The 20,644-nt window shown below is 41.6% G+C and overlaps 1 protein-coding gene across 3 annotated transcripts in view; it reads left to right on the top strand.

Moving 5' to 3' along the window:
- Positions 1-13,344, top strand: part of NKAIN2 (sodium/potassium transporting ATPase interacting 2) — a 569,020-nt gene extending 555,676 nt beyond the window's left edge. The window contains exons 6-8 of one of the 3 annotated variants that reach the window (XR_003921409.1): positions 512-593; positions 6,020-6,121; positions 6,213-13,344. Coding sequence is in view for 2 of the 3 variants with exons in the window: in XM_041120375.1 (XP_040976309.1) it covers positions 512-593; positions 4,319-4,391 (155 nt within the window). In the remaining variant the exon portion in view is untranslated. Of the gene's footprint in view, positions 1-511; positions 594-4,318; positions 4,902-6,019 lie in introns of those variants that run through there. The other 2 variants (XM_030000711.1, XM_041120375.1) reach the window with 2 other exon arrangements.
- Positions 13,345-20,644: the final 7,300 nt, after the last annotated feature.

Here is a 20,644-nt window from a genome sequence, read left to right as displayed (position 1 = left end):
TCAACCCAAATGTCAAAGCGGGGAATCAGAGAAACTTCTGTCTCTCAGACAGAGTCGGATCAATGTGCTCTCTCCTCTACATCACTGAACCGCAGTATGACAGCAAGCCAGACACAGTAATCACAGTCAGAAGCAATGCGTTCATGCCAATAAATAAATGGGTTTCAGCATTTGTAATATCTGAATAGCATGTTGTTTTGTACTCCAGTGAGGTGGCCTACTTGAAAAAGAGGGATGTGTGGCTATTTCGGATAGACAGATGGCTGTTATAAAGCCCTCGTTGTCTTTCTGTGATTTTAAAACTAATTTTATTTTAAAATTAAAAAAGGGACTTTGCCTTTCTCTACATTTTTTTACCCTTTTTTCTGCATCTCCACAATTAGCTGGTCTAATTTTAACAGATTATTAGGGGGCCTGTCAAAAATAATCTGTGTGCTGGCTGGTTCTTGAATGATAGTGCCTATCACTTCTGAAAAGATGTTGCTAATGAAAGCAATTTTCCCCCTTTCAGTTGATTTCATAGGTGGATTTGACTCTTACGGCTATCAAGGTCCACAGAAGACATCTCATTTACAGCTACAGCCCATGTATATGTAAGTACTTAACTTCTGAGATATTCTGCAGAGTGGCAGGCTGATATTAAAGGATCATTAAGCTGAAAGATGACGTGACTTAAAAATTCAGAATAGGCAGAAGCCTTTTTTGATAGACCGAATTCAAGCTACACTTAAGCACGAACGTTACTCTTCTGTTGAATTATAATGATTTTTTAGGGTGGGATGTAATGTGTCACAGTTGTTGAAATAACACCCAGCTCTCACCTGATTTTCCCCCGTTTTCATTCAAGCAGGTTCCACTCAGAGGCAATGAGAATTTGGTGTAGTAAAAACTAGTCAAGATCTAACAAAACTTGGCTGCAAAAAAGTGGGTTTTATTAAGGTTTATCAAAAGCTCAGCAACTTGCTAATTTAGTGGATGCATTTAACATTTGTCTTACTGGCGCATCTGTTCACCGAGACACCCCTGTACCTCATTTCCAGTCTCCACATTTAAAAATAAAACCAAAACAAATGTGACAACATATGGCTTTTAAAGCCAGTTTGAATAGAAGACAGTATTTTACCTAGCCAGTGAGTGACAACTCCATCCATTGCCTAGAAGTGCAGCCTGATATATTTGGGGATTAAATGGGTAATCAAATCTCAGCACATACACACAACTGGAGTACATTCACACTAGAGCTAACACCCAACCATAGACCAGTCCAGGAATAATCATCTCCAAATATTTCTTGTACGGATGCCAACTGCAATTCAGAACAGTCCTGACTGCCCAGATAAATCTTACCTCACTGCTGCAGCCTTCTGAAATGTTTTTTATTCATCATCACTGGGCCACACAGTAAAAGCACAGCACAGAACAGCTCATAAAGAGGCAACAACATTTACTTTTTCCCTTTGTTTCTTTTCTGAACATCTCTTTTGAGGAAAAGAACTAAATACAGGCAAACAATATCCATCCCAACATACACTTCCATTCACCCTTGAATGTAATTTCGTTTCTTCTGATTAGTGGAAGCAAGCCTGCTAATGGATTAGTGGATTTTTGCATGGAACCGGCATTTACTCCTTTATCAGTGGTACAATCAATTCTGCGGTAGTGCTTAGGATTGGGCCCTTTGGGAGCTTTGTTAGGAGCTTTTTAATAATCTCAAATTACAATAGTGCATATCTCCAATGCCATCTTAACTTCAGCTTCCCATCTGTCTGTGCTCAAGTAAAGATTTTTCACCTGCACTTTTGGCACAGTGCTGTGCATTTAGAAAGTGTTATTTCCTTCCTAGTATTATGTGTGGCTCATAGGTACTTAGAACAATTCTAATCCTATTTCTTTCTCAGTATACCATACCTTGTCATCAACATATGGAGCCCTCTAGCTGAGATATTATCCCATTCGCTTTATGCTCTCAGTGTTTCTTCCAGAAGACCAGATTGCATTTACTGAGCATCTTCATACTGACTGGAAAGAAAGCTAGACCTGTGGAAAAAAAGAAGGCAATATTTTTAAGCTCATAGCTGAGACGAAGAGAGAGATGATTAATCCATGTAAACTGTGTTCCGCCTTATTTCAATGCTGCATTTTCACTGGAGTATAGGTGGTTTCGCTGTCTTAACTGAGAGACAGAAATCAGTATGTGAGCTGACATTTTGTCCAATCAACCCGCAAAAGTATTGCCATGTCCCAGCCACAGTCAAACAAAGACACTTCATGTTTCCCTCTGACTGTATAGTATTTGACAAGGTTCTCTAGAATTGCTATAGTCTGTCCTGAAGAGGCTTTTACAGCATTTAGTAATACTTTTCTGTTATTTACAGCTGAGGCGCACCAGGAACACATGCATATGTATTCACACTGTAGTTGCTCTCTAAATGTAGGCAGACCATTAAGTAGTGGAGTGACAAATTCGAATGTCAAATTAATCAAGCCATGGTTTGATCTGCTTGTAGCACTATTTACAGCAATACTGCATACTGGAAATCAAAACACACTGAAGCGATAACAGCAGCCCATACTTGATGTTTTAAAGCTTTATTTGTTGGGAGGAAGGGTTTGGTTCCCTAGGGATCTTGTTCACCAAAGAACATCAGTGTCAGCCTCCATAGTATTCAAAGAGAAAGAAAAACAAAGAAAACCAAACCAGGACTTTGCATTACTCTCTGGCCAAAGTCACCTGCACTTTACAATGCTCAGCATCTCTAGGGCATGACTAAAAGGTAAGAATCATTTAACATAGAAAGGCAGAGGATGGGATGGGATGGAATAGAATAGAATAGACCAGACCTTCTGCTTTATGGAGTTCATTGCCATACTCTCACCGCTCTCCAAGGTGTAATCATATCCATCCAGGATACAGCTATACCCATACAGCGGTATCCATATAACTGCTTCCACAGCTTTATCAATTGCTACAGAATGTCTTTGAATCCATAGGCAGTGGAAGATATAAGCATCATCCTGTCTAATTCCTGAAAAGATCAAGAAAATACAAAGATAGCTTATTGCCACCTCTGCATCCTCTGCTGTTCAGGCTCACACTGGGTGCAACTCATGTGGAGCTCTGTGTTTATGAGAGAAGTAGAAGATAGTTGCCTTTAAATCATCCGGTTACTAACTACATCCAAAGGCACAATAACACCTCTTTTTGTTGTCTGTGGTGTGGTAGTACCTATAGGTATGCTAGGCATGCTCCAAAAGTGAAGGAGAACATATGGGCTCAGCTTTGAAGAGCTTACCAAAACAGTATCAGCTTCTAATGGTTGTACAGATTCAGCCAAAATGCAAATTTCAACATGTATTTCAGCAATAAGCACAGAGAACCTCCCCCCCATATATTTACCAGATCGATTCACATACAGAAATAGTACAAATCTTAAAGACATACAGAGTTGTGTGGTGGGTCTCAGTCATCACCTATGTACTGCTTGCTGACATGAATTGATTTAGTGGATTGCAATGACAGAATTCCATCAACACAAACCTTTATTTCAATTCAAGCCAGACAGATTTACATCCAAGTGATTTAAATCAATTTTAACTGTTTTATACATGCAAGATTTAATTATTATCCTGAAGGAATGATGGGTTTAGTAATTGCTAACTGTTAAGACACACTGTTTTGTAACTAGTTTCCTCCTGTGTGCTAAAGTTAGCCCTTCATTTTGTTAATTTGGAGGTTATACTGAACCTACACAAACTTACATGTGCAATTAAATAATTATATTGATTTATTCAGGCTCCTCATGTTTACATTTCTATTGTGCCTGGATTTTTTTTATCTAAAGAACTATTACTTTTTATTTGTGATATCAGTCAAGATCTACTTATAAGAACATTCCAATTCAGTTTAAAAACATACAGTACATTTGTGTGGAATTTCATCAGTTATGCAAAACTACCATAAATGAACAGGATACTTAAGGAAAAAAAAAATCCTGATTTATGAAAAAGAAACATTATCTGTACAGATAGTGAATTGAGGGGGCTATCTCTGGCTACTGTTTCCTTAAATAGTCTAGAATTATTAGATGCAGGTTCACTTTGTTTCTTTTCTCGATATTTTAGACTTTGAATTCCAATCACAACTCTCCTTATCATATCTCCCAATTTCACATTTAATTTAAATCAGCTTACTTTTTAAAAGGAAAAATATATTAAATTTAAAATTATGTTTTAAATAAAACACTGGGGTTTAGGGGGAGAATTCTTATCATGATGTTTCTCTACCTGTTATAAATGGCTTTTTTTTTTATTATTTAAGTGCCAACAGTGTGCTCTATGCTGTACAAGCCAAGAAGCCTAGACAGTCCTTTCAAAACGAATACGCTTTTTAAACAGAACGGGACAGAACCCGTGCTCATGTACCTCTTTGCAGTGCGGCCACCGCTGATGTACTAAAAAGCAGCTTCCTGGCATTCTGTGCGGGAGATGCCAGTGCTCATTTCCAGACCATGGGACAAGGACACAATAAGATGGTGGAAATCAATTGTCAAGAGAAAATTCTGCTCTTGGGAGGTAACCGAGGAAGGTGACTAAACACTTCATGGCACTGATTCTGCTGCACATGAAAAAACACAGTTATAGTTGTGGAACAAGATTGCACTGCATGATCACTGCTCTAAAAACAGTAGGAAGGAGGGAGGGGAGAGAGATTTTTCTTTACATTTTTCACAGTAAACTTGTTTGCTCAAGAAAAGAAGAAGTGAAGCAAAAAAAAAAGCATGCATGTCTGATGCTGATGCCTAATGCACTGGAGAAATTGCTCAAAAGCAGTTCAGCCCTGAAGTGAAGCTTGCTTTCCTCGTATTCCGTGAAGCCTGAGACTCTTTGCATCATACATATATATATATATACACACACGCATACTATATGTGCATAGAAACAAACACACCTATATGCATACAGACCGCTTTATATATATGTGTGTGTATATATATTACATATAGGCGCACTTCTGTGTGTTCTGCTACACAAGACTATTGGTAGGCATTGCTTTTCACTAGAAAGCACTTAACGATAGTTTCTGGCTAATGGGATCCTACCTTCCACCAACTACAGAGGGATTTCGAGTCAGTAACTCAGGGACAGAGAAGCGTAGGAGAGGTTAACGTCTTTGCCTTAGTACCTGGTCCCATCTTTTCTCTCTGTTGTATTTACATGTGCATTATGCCGATCATGGTCTCCTAGTCTAAGGCTGTAGGTATTTGTCTAGATAACTGCACATACTGAAGGTACTACCTACTTTACCATTCACTTGAAGTGTAAATGAAACATAAGCAAGACACAAAAACCAGCACCTGGAGTATAACCGCCGTGACACTCAGCAAGTTCACGCAGTACAAATCTGCTGCCTTAGTATCTCTCCTCATGTCTGTGGGATTCAGGCATTATGGGCAACATTTCATTAAAATAAACTACCAGCTAAGCCTTGTCTAGCAGCCAACAACATCTCGTCTGTTTTAGACTGAAAGCTGGAGTTACAACGCACGGGTTTGGGACAACACTGTTCAGGTGTACAGGGCTGTGGCACTCGCACATGCACCCTGCTTTGCGAGTGAGCTTCGGGTGGCTTTCCCAGGCACCTGCGATCGAGCCCTTCTGTCCTCATGCTGCATCGCTTCTTGCTTTTACAAAGACAGCTGCATTTCTGATGGTTTTATTATAGGTCAGGTCATCTTCCAGTTGACCCATGGATATATGGTTAAGACTATAATTAAATATCACTCCTGCCTAGAATGGCTTAGAAAACCTGCGCTGACTTGTCTGACAATGTTCCAAAGAGAGCCAAGCGATCACCTGAGCAAACACTTTGTCCTTCTGTCCTCTTCATCCCATGTGTAGCTGAACCGTTACTGGTTGGTGGCTTACACTTGCTTGCAAAAGGGCACCAGAGCAGCAGGGCGGTGATCAGATAGGTATGTGGTGGATTCTAAGTATCGTTCCTTTTCTGTCTTTCTTCTAGGTCAAAGTAAACATGGGGACGACTCAACGTGGGCTGGAGGACCTGTCAAAGAAACTGTTTCAGGATGACCTCCTGGTTCTTCAAACAGCAAAAAAAATCCAGGTTTTGTGCTAAAAAAATAATAATAATATAAAAGCTGATTGAACAGTGAGACAAGAACACAACGGACACCTTCAGCCCTTCTTTCTAACAGGTACTAAGGGAGATGCCCCAGACCCCCACCTTGGACCTCCTGCCTCCCAGCACCAGAGGGCCAGAGCAGAGGCATTGGTGCTATCTTCTGGCTCTTCCCTACCCTGGCCGCCGCCAACGTCGCCCATCGGGATTAAGACATGAACGCAGCCCATTCGGAGCTTTCGGAGCCCCCTCCGCACTCCGGGCCCCGCCGAGTCCCCTTAGTCAACACAACACTAAAATACCAGGATGACCTTGCAGCAGAAGTCAATAGACAGCACGTTGTTTGCCCTGAAGGCTGTACAGTTCATACTTGCCTTAACCCAACTGCGTTGCACATCAGAGAAACTCCGTGCAAGCTTTCTGAAGTAACGTCCTTTAGGCTCAACATGCTGCTGTTAATTCTGAACGATTTCTAAGTCAGTGGTTTTCTTCTGTTTGGTTTTGTTTTGTTTTCATGTCAGGGAATAAGGCTCTGTTGCTCCATGGCTCCAGAGCGACCAAGTAGAAAACTGCCAGCTGTCTGAGAAGTGCTTTACTTTTGAGGCTCCACAGTGGTCAAGAAACAAACAGTTTATAATGGTTAAAAAAAAAAAAAAAAAAAAAAAAAAAAAAAGAAATGAGACCTTTTGGGGGTCAGGGTGGGGAAAGGGGTAACATAAACTAATAAATGAACCTACTGGAAGTAAGCAGCAGAAACAGTGCTTCTTAATCCCGCTCTTTTTATTTATCGCACTGTAGGTGCTTTTATAGCTATCTCTAAATGTCTTTTACTAACTACAGAGACATCTGCAGATTTCTATCAACAAAGGCCAACTGAATATGTACTAGCTATGTTTACTCTTTTATATCTAATTTCAACTGAAAATTCTCTGTAAGTGAGCTTTTTTTTTTCTAATTGCACCATAAGGGATCCATATATTTTATTTTTTGGTTTCAGTTGGGGAGGGCGGGGAGGGACTAGTTGAGTTGAAGAAATATTGGAGACCTTTTTGTGGTATATTTGGGGGATCTGTTGTGTGTTAGAATGTGTATTTTATCTTCCTGTATTATTGTGGCTGAAAAAAAAAAAAACTGTGCTGTTACGTAGTTGGCAACAAGATGCCTTTGGGAATTTTGCTAGTAGGTCAATGTGTATATGAAATACTCTGAACTCCTAGGAACATATGTTTTGTTCTACATCTGATCTGTATTTTTCAGGCACTTAGGTGGCTTTCATTAGGAAAAACCCAATATTTTGCTCAGGCTTTTCGGAAACTTGGATTGTCATTGTTTCTTTGCTCAGACCTTGCATAGGCAAACGCACGCACCTACCACACCTGAGGTGACCGCGTAGCTTTTGAGGGCGAGAGGGAAGGTCGGCAGTTGGAAAAGCTCGAGATGCCCCCCCCCGAGCGACTCCCTTTCCTCCCACGGCCTGTGCGCTCACGCCACTCATCATCCCTGTACAAACCAGCGCCCTTTGCCGTGTCTGCATGGATGTACAGCGTCACAAGCAACAACTCTGGACAATGACAGAGGAACAGGCGTTCACCAGTGAAAATAAGATATGTTCAGGAACTATACGTACATTTATTCAGTGAGATTTTTTTATATCTATCTATATATGTATATGTAAGTGTATGTGTGTGTGTGTATGTCTATGTATATAAAATACACAGGAATAACTATCGGCAGGGGTTGCATAACCCAGGAAGCATCCGATGCGCGGGGCCAAGGGCTCCGGCCCCAGATCCTGACGGGGATTTGCTGACTCTATTAGGCACGTCCCCTAGGCCTGATCCCGTAAAGCATTCATCGCTGATTTGGATCTCAAATTTAAATTTTTGGACTTGGTTACCCAAAACTCTGAGTTCATTCTGGGTAGAGCTGCTTTTCACCCCCTGGAAAATCATGCAACTTCCAAGTGCCAGGCTGAAACTTCCCATAACTTGAAAACTTTGGAAAGTTTCTACTTTTATGTAGGATTAAATACAGCAGATGCATAGTATTAAACACAATGTAGAGGTTTAAATGGAATGAAAATGTCATAACAGGGTATTGTAGCTTTCCCTGTATACCAGTTAATCAAAATCACATTTCTATAAAAATCATTTTTTAACGTGAAAAGAAACCAGCTTAGGCACCTAAGCAGCAATCCAATTTTCAGAAGATAATTTTTCATCCCTTTCAGTGATTTCCCATGGAACCGCGGCTACTGGTAGTTAGCAATTTTAGAAGTCAGACAATTTAATGAAGTGTCTACATGTAGGTTTTAGGCCTGATTTTAATTTAGAAAATTTTGGCCTTAATTTCTCTGTGTCTTAGTCTTCCCATCTATAAAATGGGAATAACATGTGCCTCGCAGGTTTTTTGTGAGGTCTGAATTGTTAATGTTTGTAAAGTGCTTAGGAAATAGGAAGCACATCTAACTATTAAGGATTACATTATAAATGCGTATTCATATATTACATATAGAGTAGATATACACACACTCACATACACACAGTATACATATATATACACATACACACCTATATGAAGTTGGTATTCATAACCCTGCTTAAGTTGCAGTTAAAGCACCACCATTAAAAAGAAATTAGGACTGTTGACTACTAAATTAAATGATTAGTGGACAGATCTCTTCTGGAAGCAGTTTAGAGCACAGTAATGTGAGAATATCTGGATGACATTTTTGATTTGTACAGCTGTATCCTCCTCAAAATCCAGTAAAGAATGTTATTTTTCTAGGCTGGGCTTTTGTTATAAACTTAAATATTCAGAAGGCAAGAGATACAATCCAAATGTGTCTTTTTTTTTTCTTTTCTTTTTGGCATTTGTTAATTCTGAATGTATTTTTAACAAAAGTGATTTTTTTGACTTACTAGTGTAATTTGCATTTAAAAAAAAATAAATGGAAAAAATATAGGTTTCCAAGCTATTCATGGCCCCCTGCTGCTATTCACAACTTACAAGAAACTTAGAATTACTGTTCCCAACTGAGCAACAATGCAGGATAAAGAATCCTATTACATTTACATGATGACAATCCCGATCTGTGCAGCGCACGGATGTGACAGCACTGAATAGAAATTGCCAGGTCATGACACCATTTTAACTCTGTCAGAGGTAGCAGGTATTTTCATTATCACTGACACTAAAAGGTTTCTTTTACAAGGCTGACTGCAATAGACTCTTCACTTAGAAAACGGGGCGGTTTTGCCCACTCATCAGGAATTTTAAGCCTATGATAGGTTTACAGTTGCCAACAGTGTTAAGTATTGCAAAAGTAATCCTTGTTAAGAAGGAGCTATGTAACATGGATATTTCCACTGCATTAATATTCTTTTATATGCTGTTCATTGTCCCTGCACTGAAATGATGAAATCCTGTCTTCGGCAACGTCTTTATCGAGCTCACATACAATTGACAGCTTGCCTGAGGTCATTTAATAAAGGCGGAGCAGAACGGTATACATTTCGAGATACTCGGTCATGCTCTCCTAAGACTATTCCTTAGAAAGAGAGTTCATTAATTATTGTCATTAGGATTTTTTATGCCATAATTATAGCGCAAGTGATACTTTTCAGTCAGGTAAGGAGGAACGTTTTGTGCTCTACTTGCTTAATTTGACTACTGGTTGCAATACTCAACTGCTGTCCAGCATTTTGACAAAGGCTGGTGCAGTACGTATTGATCCACGGACGTCTCCGGACGGGAGTGGGCTATTAACTCTGTGTCTGAAGGTTTTGATCACTTGCACTCTCACTGTCCGTTTGAGCACACTGATTGAGGCAAAGCAAAACTCCGTACACCATGAATCCTTCCAGCTTACAATATTTTCATTTCCAGGCCTCTGTTTTATTTTTAAATGCAATTAATCAGAGCATGAGGATTTTTCTCACAAAGATGGAAAGCCCCAGGAGCAGTCTATGTGTATGTATTGCTTGCTTGCTTTCTACTGATGAGTCTCCTCAACATAGCTGAGACGAAAATGATAGACATTTTGAGTTTGTTTTGTAGCTAATCTGAATCTGGCTTCTTCCCAGTGCGTGTGGACTGGTGACAGACACTGAAGGTGAGCCAGGTTTTACTGAAGAACCGATGCATAGAAATACTGCAGACAGCACTGTGTCCACTGCTCCTTGGAGAAAGATGTAGACAGTTGTTAACGCTAATCAGTCCACTCCAAGCTATGTGCAATATTAAATGTAATTACTATGCATAAAAGAAACTGCCCTTTAGACTGCAGTTATTCATTCACATATAGAAGTGGCACAGCACAGAATGAGTCGGTAGAAAGTGTTTCCTTCCTGCAGTCACTAATACGCTTCATCCCCAGCCACGGACTGGAGAAATCGTCTCTGTTTGGTCTCGTGTCCTGACAAGTCCCTCTCTTCAGACCTTCACCAAGAGGGGCAATTGCGGCCAGTTGGGGTCGTGACCTTTGCATAGCTGAGTGGGATAGAAACAAAGATATTGCACCAAATGTGGAGTTCTAAGTAGCACCGTACATGCGTTTGTTGCACATCTCTCTCCACATACACAGAAGAAGGGTCTTTTAAAATGCACTCTTCCTTTACCTCTCAGAAACCGAGACAGATAATGTCTTTTTTAAGCATCTTCCAAATCCTGCAAAGATCAATAAAGAGTTTTTTCATCAGGTTCAATCAAAACACCATCTTTTCTGCTCTCTGTTGAGTAGAAGACTTAGCTCTTGGAACTTTCAAATGCCTTGGGATTATTATTTTGGATAGATAGGAGCACTGTGAAACCTGAGCATTAAAAAAAAATTGCTTGTGGTCATCTCTGATTCAAAATTAAACCTCCTCTACAAAAGCCAAACTTCTGCATTCACCAGTGGAAAAGGATCTTTTCTGCCATCTGTTACCTAACCACTTTCCCAGCTTGCCTTTGTCCTCCTGGGAAATAGGTTATACGGAGCTAAACGTGAAGAAGCATGTTCATATTCAGCTTGAGCTCTTCAGCAGTCTTCTGTTCTGCCACACAGAATGTTATTTCATACATATTTCATTTCTTTCTCCCTGTCACCATCTTCTTGTCTCATCCTCACTCTCCCCCTCTACCTGAAGACAACAACCCCAAATACGCTCCCGAAACTACGTACTGCTCTTTGTCACCTCCGTCGTTCCAAACTGTTCACATAATGACAGTGACGACAGTCATGGAGAATGACGGTGACGACAGTCATAGAGGACGGTGTCACTGTGGATATGTGTGCAAAACTGGAAGAAGACAAAAAACACAAAGTTTGTGTACATCCTCTGAAGGCCCCAGACGCAGGGAGACACTTAACAGAATGGTAAAGGCTGTCAGCACACTGTGAGGTACCGCGAGCCCTAGTAGGAATCATTTTCAAATGTGCAATTACATTTGCTAAAGTTATAGTGCAGTGAGTACACAGAGAGTCATAAATATCCGGAGCTACAAAAGGCACAGGTGAACTAGAACAAAATTCACAGAAAATGTGTTTGTGAACACGTTGACTGAATCAGATTCACATTTCAGTCTCTTCAAATTTGTCTCAGGGTTGGTTTTTTTTTTCCCCTTGCAAACATTTGGATGGTTGGTTTCTATGCATGCAGGTGAACTTTTTGTTCCTAGGAGAACGTGTAAGTATGTGCAATTGCATTAATTTACATGGGATTCTCAGTATTCAGGCATCTATGTGCAGTTGTGCTAAATGTTGGCTCATTTCTCCCTGTCACACATGCATACACACACATACCTGTTATGTGAGAACATTCCCTGGTGGGGATACAAAACCACGCACACAGTCTCTCCCCTTTTCTACTTAGCTTTTTCTATCCCTCCTTTCAAGAGGTTCAAAGTCCCCCATTTTTCAGATGGGCATTCTGTATACAAAAACTACAGTTTCTGATACTTACTGGATGTACAAGCATGGTGCAATCCATGAACACAGTAAAGACAGTCTTTCTGCAAAGAGTTCCTATGTTAAATAAAGTAAGTAAATGAGAACATTTCAAATTTAAAAAAAAAAAAGAAAAAGACAAATATGATCTCACAGTCTCACTCTGCTGTTAATTTTTGATTAATCAAAAAACTGGGTGCCAAAAAACTTCAGGAGAAGGAGAAAGGCAGGGAAAAGGGAACTTAGAGTTCAATTATAAGGTGATATGGTTAATTTAAGCATGTACATATGACAGTTGAGTAAAAGAATCAACCAATTATATCTCACTAGAGTATCCAATTAATTTATGAGAGCTCCATATAGATGTATTATATCATATCCTACATTTTAAAGGCATCTAAAGCAGTAGCTATGGAAGACGAACAACATCGAAGGGACTGCAAATTGATGCCATCACAAAAGGTTGACGGATTGATTCAATTAATCAGTAAGTCATTTCTAAGAGTTCTGCAGGGATTTATTTACCAAACACTTACGTTGTTTATTTTGCTCTCTGGAGGGAATGTGTACTGTCATTTTTCTTCATTATTCTTCTTGTTTCATTCATCAGTTTCTGACAAATATTTTCATGCTGATATGTGGCATGTAACCCATGTAAATTGTCCACATTTACTGATTTAAAGCAATAGACTCCAAGCTTCCAGTAGCCGAGAACCTTTGTTTATTTCCCTCAGGTCCCAAGAAATCCTAACCATCTATAATTAATATGAAGACATGTTTTCCATTTAATCTTTACTTTCACTGTCTGCTCAACATGACAGAGATGTAAGGTCTTGCCTAGCATAATATGTGGGTACCTGCTTAAACTTTAGAGAGAAACTTACTATGAAAAACATTTTGAACACTGTTGACGCTAAATAAAATAACTGTGCCATCTTTGGTTTGGCCTTTATGTTTTGTAGTTCAAATCCAGGGAAACAATGCAAGAATGTTTTCAGAATGTCAGCAGTTTTACTATGTTTTCCATAGGATTAGATAACGTTTTTATTTTAATATTGTCATAGTACTTGCTTCAAAGTCAATACACAGAAATGGCCAAATTAGATCAAATCGCAGATTACAAAATGGCAGATGCTGGCCACAACAGAGGTCTGTGAAGTTTTAAGAACTGAAACAGAAAGGAAAGCATGTTGTGAAAGTGCTGAGTCTCATTTGGATAAATATTTTTTATTTTAAACTATCAGGAACACTGAACATTTAAATAAAAAAGAAAACCATTTCTCATGTGTTGATTGCATACATACATGCAGCGTGGGTGTGATTTTCAGGCGTCTTCATCACTGGCCAAAATCTGATCCCACTTTTAGGTGGCTAAGAACAACTTCTCAGGAAAAGTGAAAGATCACAGTCCCAGTGACAAGAGCCATGGCAGCCTGCATCGTGTGACAGCCTTCCCCAGTGGATTTAGAAAACTCCAGCCTAGCTATTAAACTGGAGGGCATCAGAGGGATGGAGACCAAAAAATGAAAGTACAACATTTAAAGACTAGTGAAGATGTTAGCAGAGTGAAATCACGGTACAGGTCTGATTACAATCAAAAAGTTTGTGGTGCAGAGGTCATTGGGGGGGGGGGGGGGGGGGGGGGGATGACTGCAAAAACCAAGGATAAGGTGTCAGAGGAAACCATGTCAGCATGAACGAGGGGCTGAGCCCTATACCAGATATCCCCGGCTGGCTTAAAGGTGTAGCAGTGCCCGGACTGCATGAACGACGAGCACGCTGTGCTGCTCCTCGTATCTGCAAAGATGAGCTGGGATCACGAAAGGCAGCACATGGTCACACCGTAGGTGCTGGCAACACACAGGCAATGATTTCAGAGAGCCATGTAACATACGGCCAGCACCGTTTGCCTCCGTCTTCCCATTTTTCTCCGTCCACCAGTATTGTTCTCTTGGGATTGTTTCTAATAATGCAAATAGTTGCTAGAATTCTTATTCTCAGACACTTCTCAGTGGTGCCCAGTGACAGGACCAGAGGCGATGGGCACACACCGAAACACAGGAGGTTCCCTCTGAACATCAGGAAAGACTTTTGTACCATGAGGGTGACCGAGCACTGGTACGGGTTGCCCAGAGAGGTTTTGGAGTCTCCATCCTTGAAGATATTCAGACCCTGATGGGACGTGGTCCTGGGCAACCTGCTGTAGGTGGCCCCGCTTGAGCAGGAGGCTTGGACTAAACATCACCAGAGGCACTTTCCAGCCTCAGCCATTCTCTGCTTCTGTGATTCACCTCCCATTTAAGCTGCATGTGTTCCCCATTGGAAATATTCCTAGCTTCTCAAGAGGATGCAAAAGTCTTGCTTGTTGTGCTGAGGGAGTCTCAGAATTAACCTTTGTGGTGAAAATAAGAGTTTTATGCATAAAAAACAGTTTTCAGGGAAAACTTGTGTTTCTAAAATGTGTTGGTTATTATTTTTCCCTTCTTTGAGGCTCCTGCAGTTGGCTACCTGGATGAAATCCCAGCTCCATTAAGGTCAGTAGGAATTTTGTTGTTTGTTTCAGTGAGAATTCAGGTTTTCACTCTTTGCAATTAAGATGCCTGAATATTTGCTTTGCTTGAAAAACAAAACCCCACAGCAATTACCCCCAATAATTTTTAAATGCCTCTATGAAACTTCTGATTTTTTTCCCCTTTCATGCTCAGCATTTGTGAAATGCATGGTCTGATGATATAAAAATTTTATCTATACTCATTTGTGCTGACCTACATAACTTGCTCACTGCCACATTTGTGCCAGTAAAATCTTTCTATCATTCCTACTCTTCTGTGTATTTCATTTCATGTGAATGAATATCACTTCAGGGGATTAGCACCCTGGGAGACTTTCTGCAAAACATGAGTATTAAGGAGGAATCAAAAGACATTTGCATAGCTATTTGGCCAATGTGATAGTGGGAATCTGCTACATGACCTCTTTTCCCTTTATAAATAAATGTTAAATATTAGTTGTAACCTACAATTCTCAGTCTAAGTATTTCACATCCTTCTAGCTTCTTGTTCAATTGCACAGAGTTCTTCAGACTTGATAAGTTTTCCATTGAGGAAACTAATTGAGCAGCAGAGAAATTTTTGCACGTAAACAGAAAGATAAAGCACAACCTCAAAAGGCAGACTAATAACATCCAGTGCTTCCGGAAATCCAGTACTTTTGCCAAAAGCATCACTCGGTCTGGAATTGCTCCTGTGCAAAAAATGCCTCTCTTTCATTCATTCACAGCCTGAAATGCAGTTCCTGACAAAACTCTGTCCAAGTGAGACCCCCACCCTGGTAGTCATTGACATGCACAACCCCGGATTCTGCTCTGTGAAAGGAAATACATGAGAACCTAGCACTGCTTCCTCAGGCCCGTTCGTTCCCTCGAGCTTGTCTTTCTCACGCCTGGATGCTTGAGGCTGTTGCCCCACGACAGCCTCGGTTCTCACGGGCATGTTGGGTAATTAAACTGAGCTGCTGGTGAGTGCCAATTAAAATGAAGCTGGGTCTCTAGGTCCTTTGTGACAAAGCATCCAGTGTGCCGGTGGTGCCGTGTCACCTGAGCAGCGCCAGCTCTAGGCACACGTGGAGCAGAGAAGCCCTTCAAGCTTCAAGCAAGACCTACCACCCTGATCCCTGCTCCCTGTTCCTTGCTCCCTGTTCCCTTCTCCCCGCTCCTGCCAGAGCCCCAGACCCCCGCACCCTGCACCGGCTCCAGCACCAGTAATTCCCAGAGGTGACCAATGGTACCGTCCAAGAGGCCGCATCCTCCTGGCACCAGCAGGAAAAGCAAGCCTGAATCCGCAGGAATCTCTTCCCGTCTCTGTTTTAACTCGGATCGTGCCTTTCTTGTAGGAGAAGCAGTCAGACTTTTGTCTGGCTCCAGCTTTTTATATTTGAGGTGACAAAGCCCTGCCCGGCTTCACTCCTCAGAGACTTTGCACTTGCTAAAGAGTAAGTTCAATTAGAGGAGGGGGTTTTGGCGAGCGGGGACAACACTCCAAAACTTTTGCATTAGGAAAGCTATAGCTCAGGTGCACTTCCGAAAAATAACCTTTAGGTGAAAAAAGCTAAGTCACTGCTTGAACTTGAATATATTCAAACCTCTTTTATGGATGTGAAGACATCTTAAGTCACATGCATAATTATTTAGTGTCGTTACTTTTATTACTGCTTATTGATGTACTTACTTGCTTTACTTATTTATTATTTTATAATTCCCCATTTCAGTGGGGAACATTTTATGTTTAGAAGTACATTTCACATTTAGAAAAATAAAAGGAAATAGCAGGAAAAATTGACATGAAAGTGTCATATGACACTGGAGGACTGCTGTGTTATCCATCAGGATCAATCCCCGAGCTCAGACCTACAGACTATTTACACTGAAAAAAACTTTTCAGTCTTGGAAGCCATCCAAATTGTGGCCAGAAGCGCTGTTTAACTCGGGTTGTTAAATCCCGTTTAAATGGGTTGACTGGTCACGTCCCCCTGATCATCTCCCAGTCCTATCGCCTTTGCTGTAGCCGGCTCTCTTAAGGGCTCCAGGCTTGTGAAATGGAAGTTTCATTCAATTTTTGTCCCTGAATTATTCCTTTTCTGCACTTCACTTTTCATCTGTATTGTCCATAACAGAACCTGGAGAGGAAGACCAGATGGATTCCTCGAAGGACCTGCTGGCACATAAAACTACAGGACTTTCTGGGGAAATAGAGATGGGGAAGGGTCCCTTGGGCTGACCCTTCTCAAATGTTACGTGGCTGTTCACAGTTGTAAAGAATTGGACTCAGCAGCCCGAGCCGTCCCTTCAGACACCTCATTTCTGTGGTGTCCGTGAGGAGAGTTAACCTCAAACCAGACCCCCAGTTTCACTGAAAGTCAGCAGATCTTAAACTCTTCTTGGGTATTTAGCTTCTTAGGCCTTTTTGAAAGCCCCACTAATGTCTGTTTTCATTTTCAAATTCCTCAGAAATGGAACAGAAAATCAGTGTTCCGTGATTAGACCCCGTGGACAGGTACACTTTGCTCATCAGGCTAAATAAATGCGGTAATTTGATTCAGCCCTCAAGTTTCAGGGCTCCACATGTATTACACTCTGCTAATTTCCCTGAGATTTTTCACAGCTTGTATGGAGAGAAAAATAGAAACTTCATCCACATCTGCTCTGATATTTTTATTTTGCCACTGGTGACTTCTGTTTGAGCTCCCGATATAACGGATGCATGTCAGTAATAACAAAAATAGCTGATCTGCAACAGCCCACGCACTGCGACAGTTTGTACAATACTTTGTTGCCCTCTAACTCCATCACTTCAGAATCCCTTCCTCTCCCATCTGTCCTAAACAAGTGGGAGAGGCTTTTTGCCAGAAAATGCGTTTTTTTAAAGTACCTCTCCGGAGGATAGCATAACAACTCTGCCTTAAGAAAAATGTTGTTAGCCCTTCCCCTGTGTCAGAAGGGAAGCTGCTACTAATTATAACTAAGATCCTGTCAGCTATCTGAATTCACTGGTAATTCTCATAAGATGCTCAAGAAAGCGAGCAAACACATTAACAGGAATGTGCCAGCAGCAAGTCACTATAATTCCCTTCCCAGCTTTCTAAAACCTACTGCGGGTTTACAGCAGCCGCGGCTTTGTGCCGCAAGCCCACGAAACACGTGGGGCCGGCACAGGCGGCCTGATGTGGGCTAGCAGCTGTCTCCAAACCGGCACATCCATAGCAGGCGAGCAGTGCGATAGCTGACGATTTTTTCTTGACGTATCTGGAGCATACTGGAGATTTGGACCACAAAGGGAAAAAAAAAATCTGTCACTCAGACTCCTTTACCTGAGGAGCTAAGTGGGGGAAAAAAAACCAAAAAACTTCAGTAAAACAGGGTGTGCATTAAAGTTTGTGCATTCCCTGGGGGGTTCAGTATAGTCGGTTATATCGTGCTCTTTGTAGGATCCAAAGGGACAGAAGTCTTTCTGCTGAGACGCCTAGGTGCAGTTAGGGTTTTCTGCAGAGCCAAGTCTTCCCCAGGGACCATTCCTGCAAGCCTGGGCGCACGGGATATGCGTGCCAACCAGAAAGGATGGCTTCACATGAAGTAGTTACCGTCTTCATTACTGGGACCCTCTCATAGCTCTCGGGAAGCGCAAATGGGCCTTCACAGGAGTAAACGTGTAAAACACACCCATCCGAAGGCTCCTGCACTTGCTAAAGGAGCACAAAGGGGTTTAAGTGAAAAAAAGAACCTGGTCCAACGCTCAGCAGGAGGGCAGATTAAGTACACTTTTTTTTCAAACCTTTTTATTATTATTCATAAATAACAACAGGTGCAGTAGCTGGTTTGGGGTTTTTTCCCAAAATACACAGCAATGCCTGTTTGGCGAGGGTTTGAAAGATGGGATTTCTCAAGCTGAACGCAACTGTGGAACCTGTGTCGGAGCACAGCAGCTCTCTTACCCTCACCGGGGTTTGATACAATTCACATTCCTGCACGGAGGGCAAGAGAATTAGGGGAGAGGGGGAAGAGTAGCAAAGATTAACAGACAGCAAAGAATGCAGTATATTCAGTAGAAGCTTAATGAGAGAATCCCATGGTAACCGTCAGGCTTCAGCTTTTGTGCGCAGCTATCTGCAGAAATGCCACCGGCACGTGTGTGGTTCGCTGCTGATGCTTTCTGTTAAAGAGAGAAAATTTGGGAGAAGGTCTGGGTTACTCACAGGCTTGGCAAGGGGGCATAAAGCTAGGGGCATGGCACGTGCGTGTGAGCATGGTATATGTACTCTGGTGTCCTGGAGAAGATGATTTCAAGGTATCAGGTAGTATGTACAGGAGCCATAGTATAGTATAGGCAGTTAAAATGGAAGATAGTGAGCTTAAACTGCTTTTAAAACAAAAGGATTTTTTTTTCTTTTTCAGAGAAGGCTTGCCAACTTTTGTAGAATCAAAATTCAAAAAAATAACTTCAGAATCCTCCAATATTTTTTACTGCATATATAGTTTGGGGTTTTTTTTCCAAGTAGCAGGTACCATTTAATATCAGGTTAGCAGGTCCCATTTAATATCAGGTACCAGGTCATTTAATAGCTGTCCAGACCAAGAGTCTTATTTTCTCATCTTGAACAGCCTTGAACTTCACCCTAAATTCCATCCAGATTAAGGCTTTGGTCTTAACTGCACTGAAAAGAATGGAAACCAGCAGTGTTGCATAGGAACAAATTATCAACCCATGCAATGACAGGCTCAGAACAAAGGTCTTCTTCCCAAGCCCCTTGGCTGGGACAGCTGGCAGTCTCACTGTCCTTCCTACTGCACTGGCTTCTGGGAGCAGTGATCTAGGATCAGACTCGCCTGAAATAAATCTAACAGGCTTTCAAATTAATAAAGACTTAAAAGCCATTTTGTTATTAGCAAGTCAGGTTTGGCACATGCCGACAGTGACCAAGAAACACTATTTAGGGGTCTCTTACTATGCCTCTCTTGAAAAAGTAGCGTTATAGAAACCTAACATCATGAATTACTGCAATACAACCGTATTCTGTCCCACTGTGCCACAAACACGAAATCTGCAGGTGCCAGCCCTGGCGTTGCTGCGGGTGAACCGCACATATTACACGGGGAGCTGGAGAGTCTCACTGCAGAACGTGAGAGTTTGGGGCATTCAGTCGCTGAGGAATTTGTTCTCTTTACACATCCATGACAGGTTTGTAGGTCTGAGGCACAGCAGTGAGCCACGCTGTCGGCCGGGAGCAGTGCCGGGTGTCGGAGTCAGTGCAGCGCTCAGGTCTCGGGCCATCTCCGCGTCTCCCTGCCTTCGGCTGACAGCAAGGCATATTGCTAGCCACCAGCTTGGCAGCCTGTTACCAGTTCTTGTTGGTTAGTAGAGAAGTGCCCTGGATACAACTGGCATCTTCCAACCTGAAGAGTAAAATGCTTAAAATGTATCAGGCCAGCCTGAAATAGCTCCTGAAATGGAAGAAAACATAACGTTAAAGAAGAGATACTTACTCTAGAAAAGATGGAGAAAAGTCAGGGAACTATTTATTGGCTTTGGAAGTGAGTACAAAGCAATGAAATGACAGCACACCTTAAAACTGCTTCATGTGCTGGCTGAGTCCCTGGCTGTGTTGCCTGATTTGCTCAGCTGGCAAAGCTGACATGACAGTTTCACACTCATCAGCATTAGGGCCTAATTCCTTAGACAGATCACCTCTCTTGGGTATTGTCCTTCCAAATAAGACCCGAAGCTGATGTAAAAAATCTGCTGCTGCATCTTCTTATTCACAAAGCATCCCTTGGATTGGAAATGCACCCCTTCCTTCACCCCATCACTTGTAATTTTGGTACTTAATTGAAAATTGTAATACCAGCTCTGAAGTTTCTTGTTAAAGAAATGCTATTTGTCACAACATAATCCTCTAATATGCAGAGGAACTTCGGAAACCCAATGAAAAACAACAGTCATGGACAACCTGCTGTCGGTGAGCCTGTTCAGTCGGGGGCTGGACTAGCCCATCTCCAGAGGTGCCTTCCCACCTCCACCATTCTGTGA

This window comes from Aquila chrysaetos, chromosome 2, assembly GCF_900496995.4.
Source record: "Aquila chrysaetos chrysaetos chromosome 2, bAquChr1.4, whole genome shotgun sequence".
Classification (NCBI taxonomy): Eukaryota; Metazoa; Chordata; class Aves; order Accipitriformes; family Accipitridae; genus Aquila; species Aquila chrysaetos.
The sequence above is the reverse complement of the archived record's forward strand: the minus strand, read 5'-3'. Positions and strand labels throughout refer to the sequence as shown.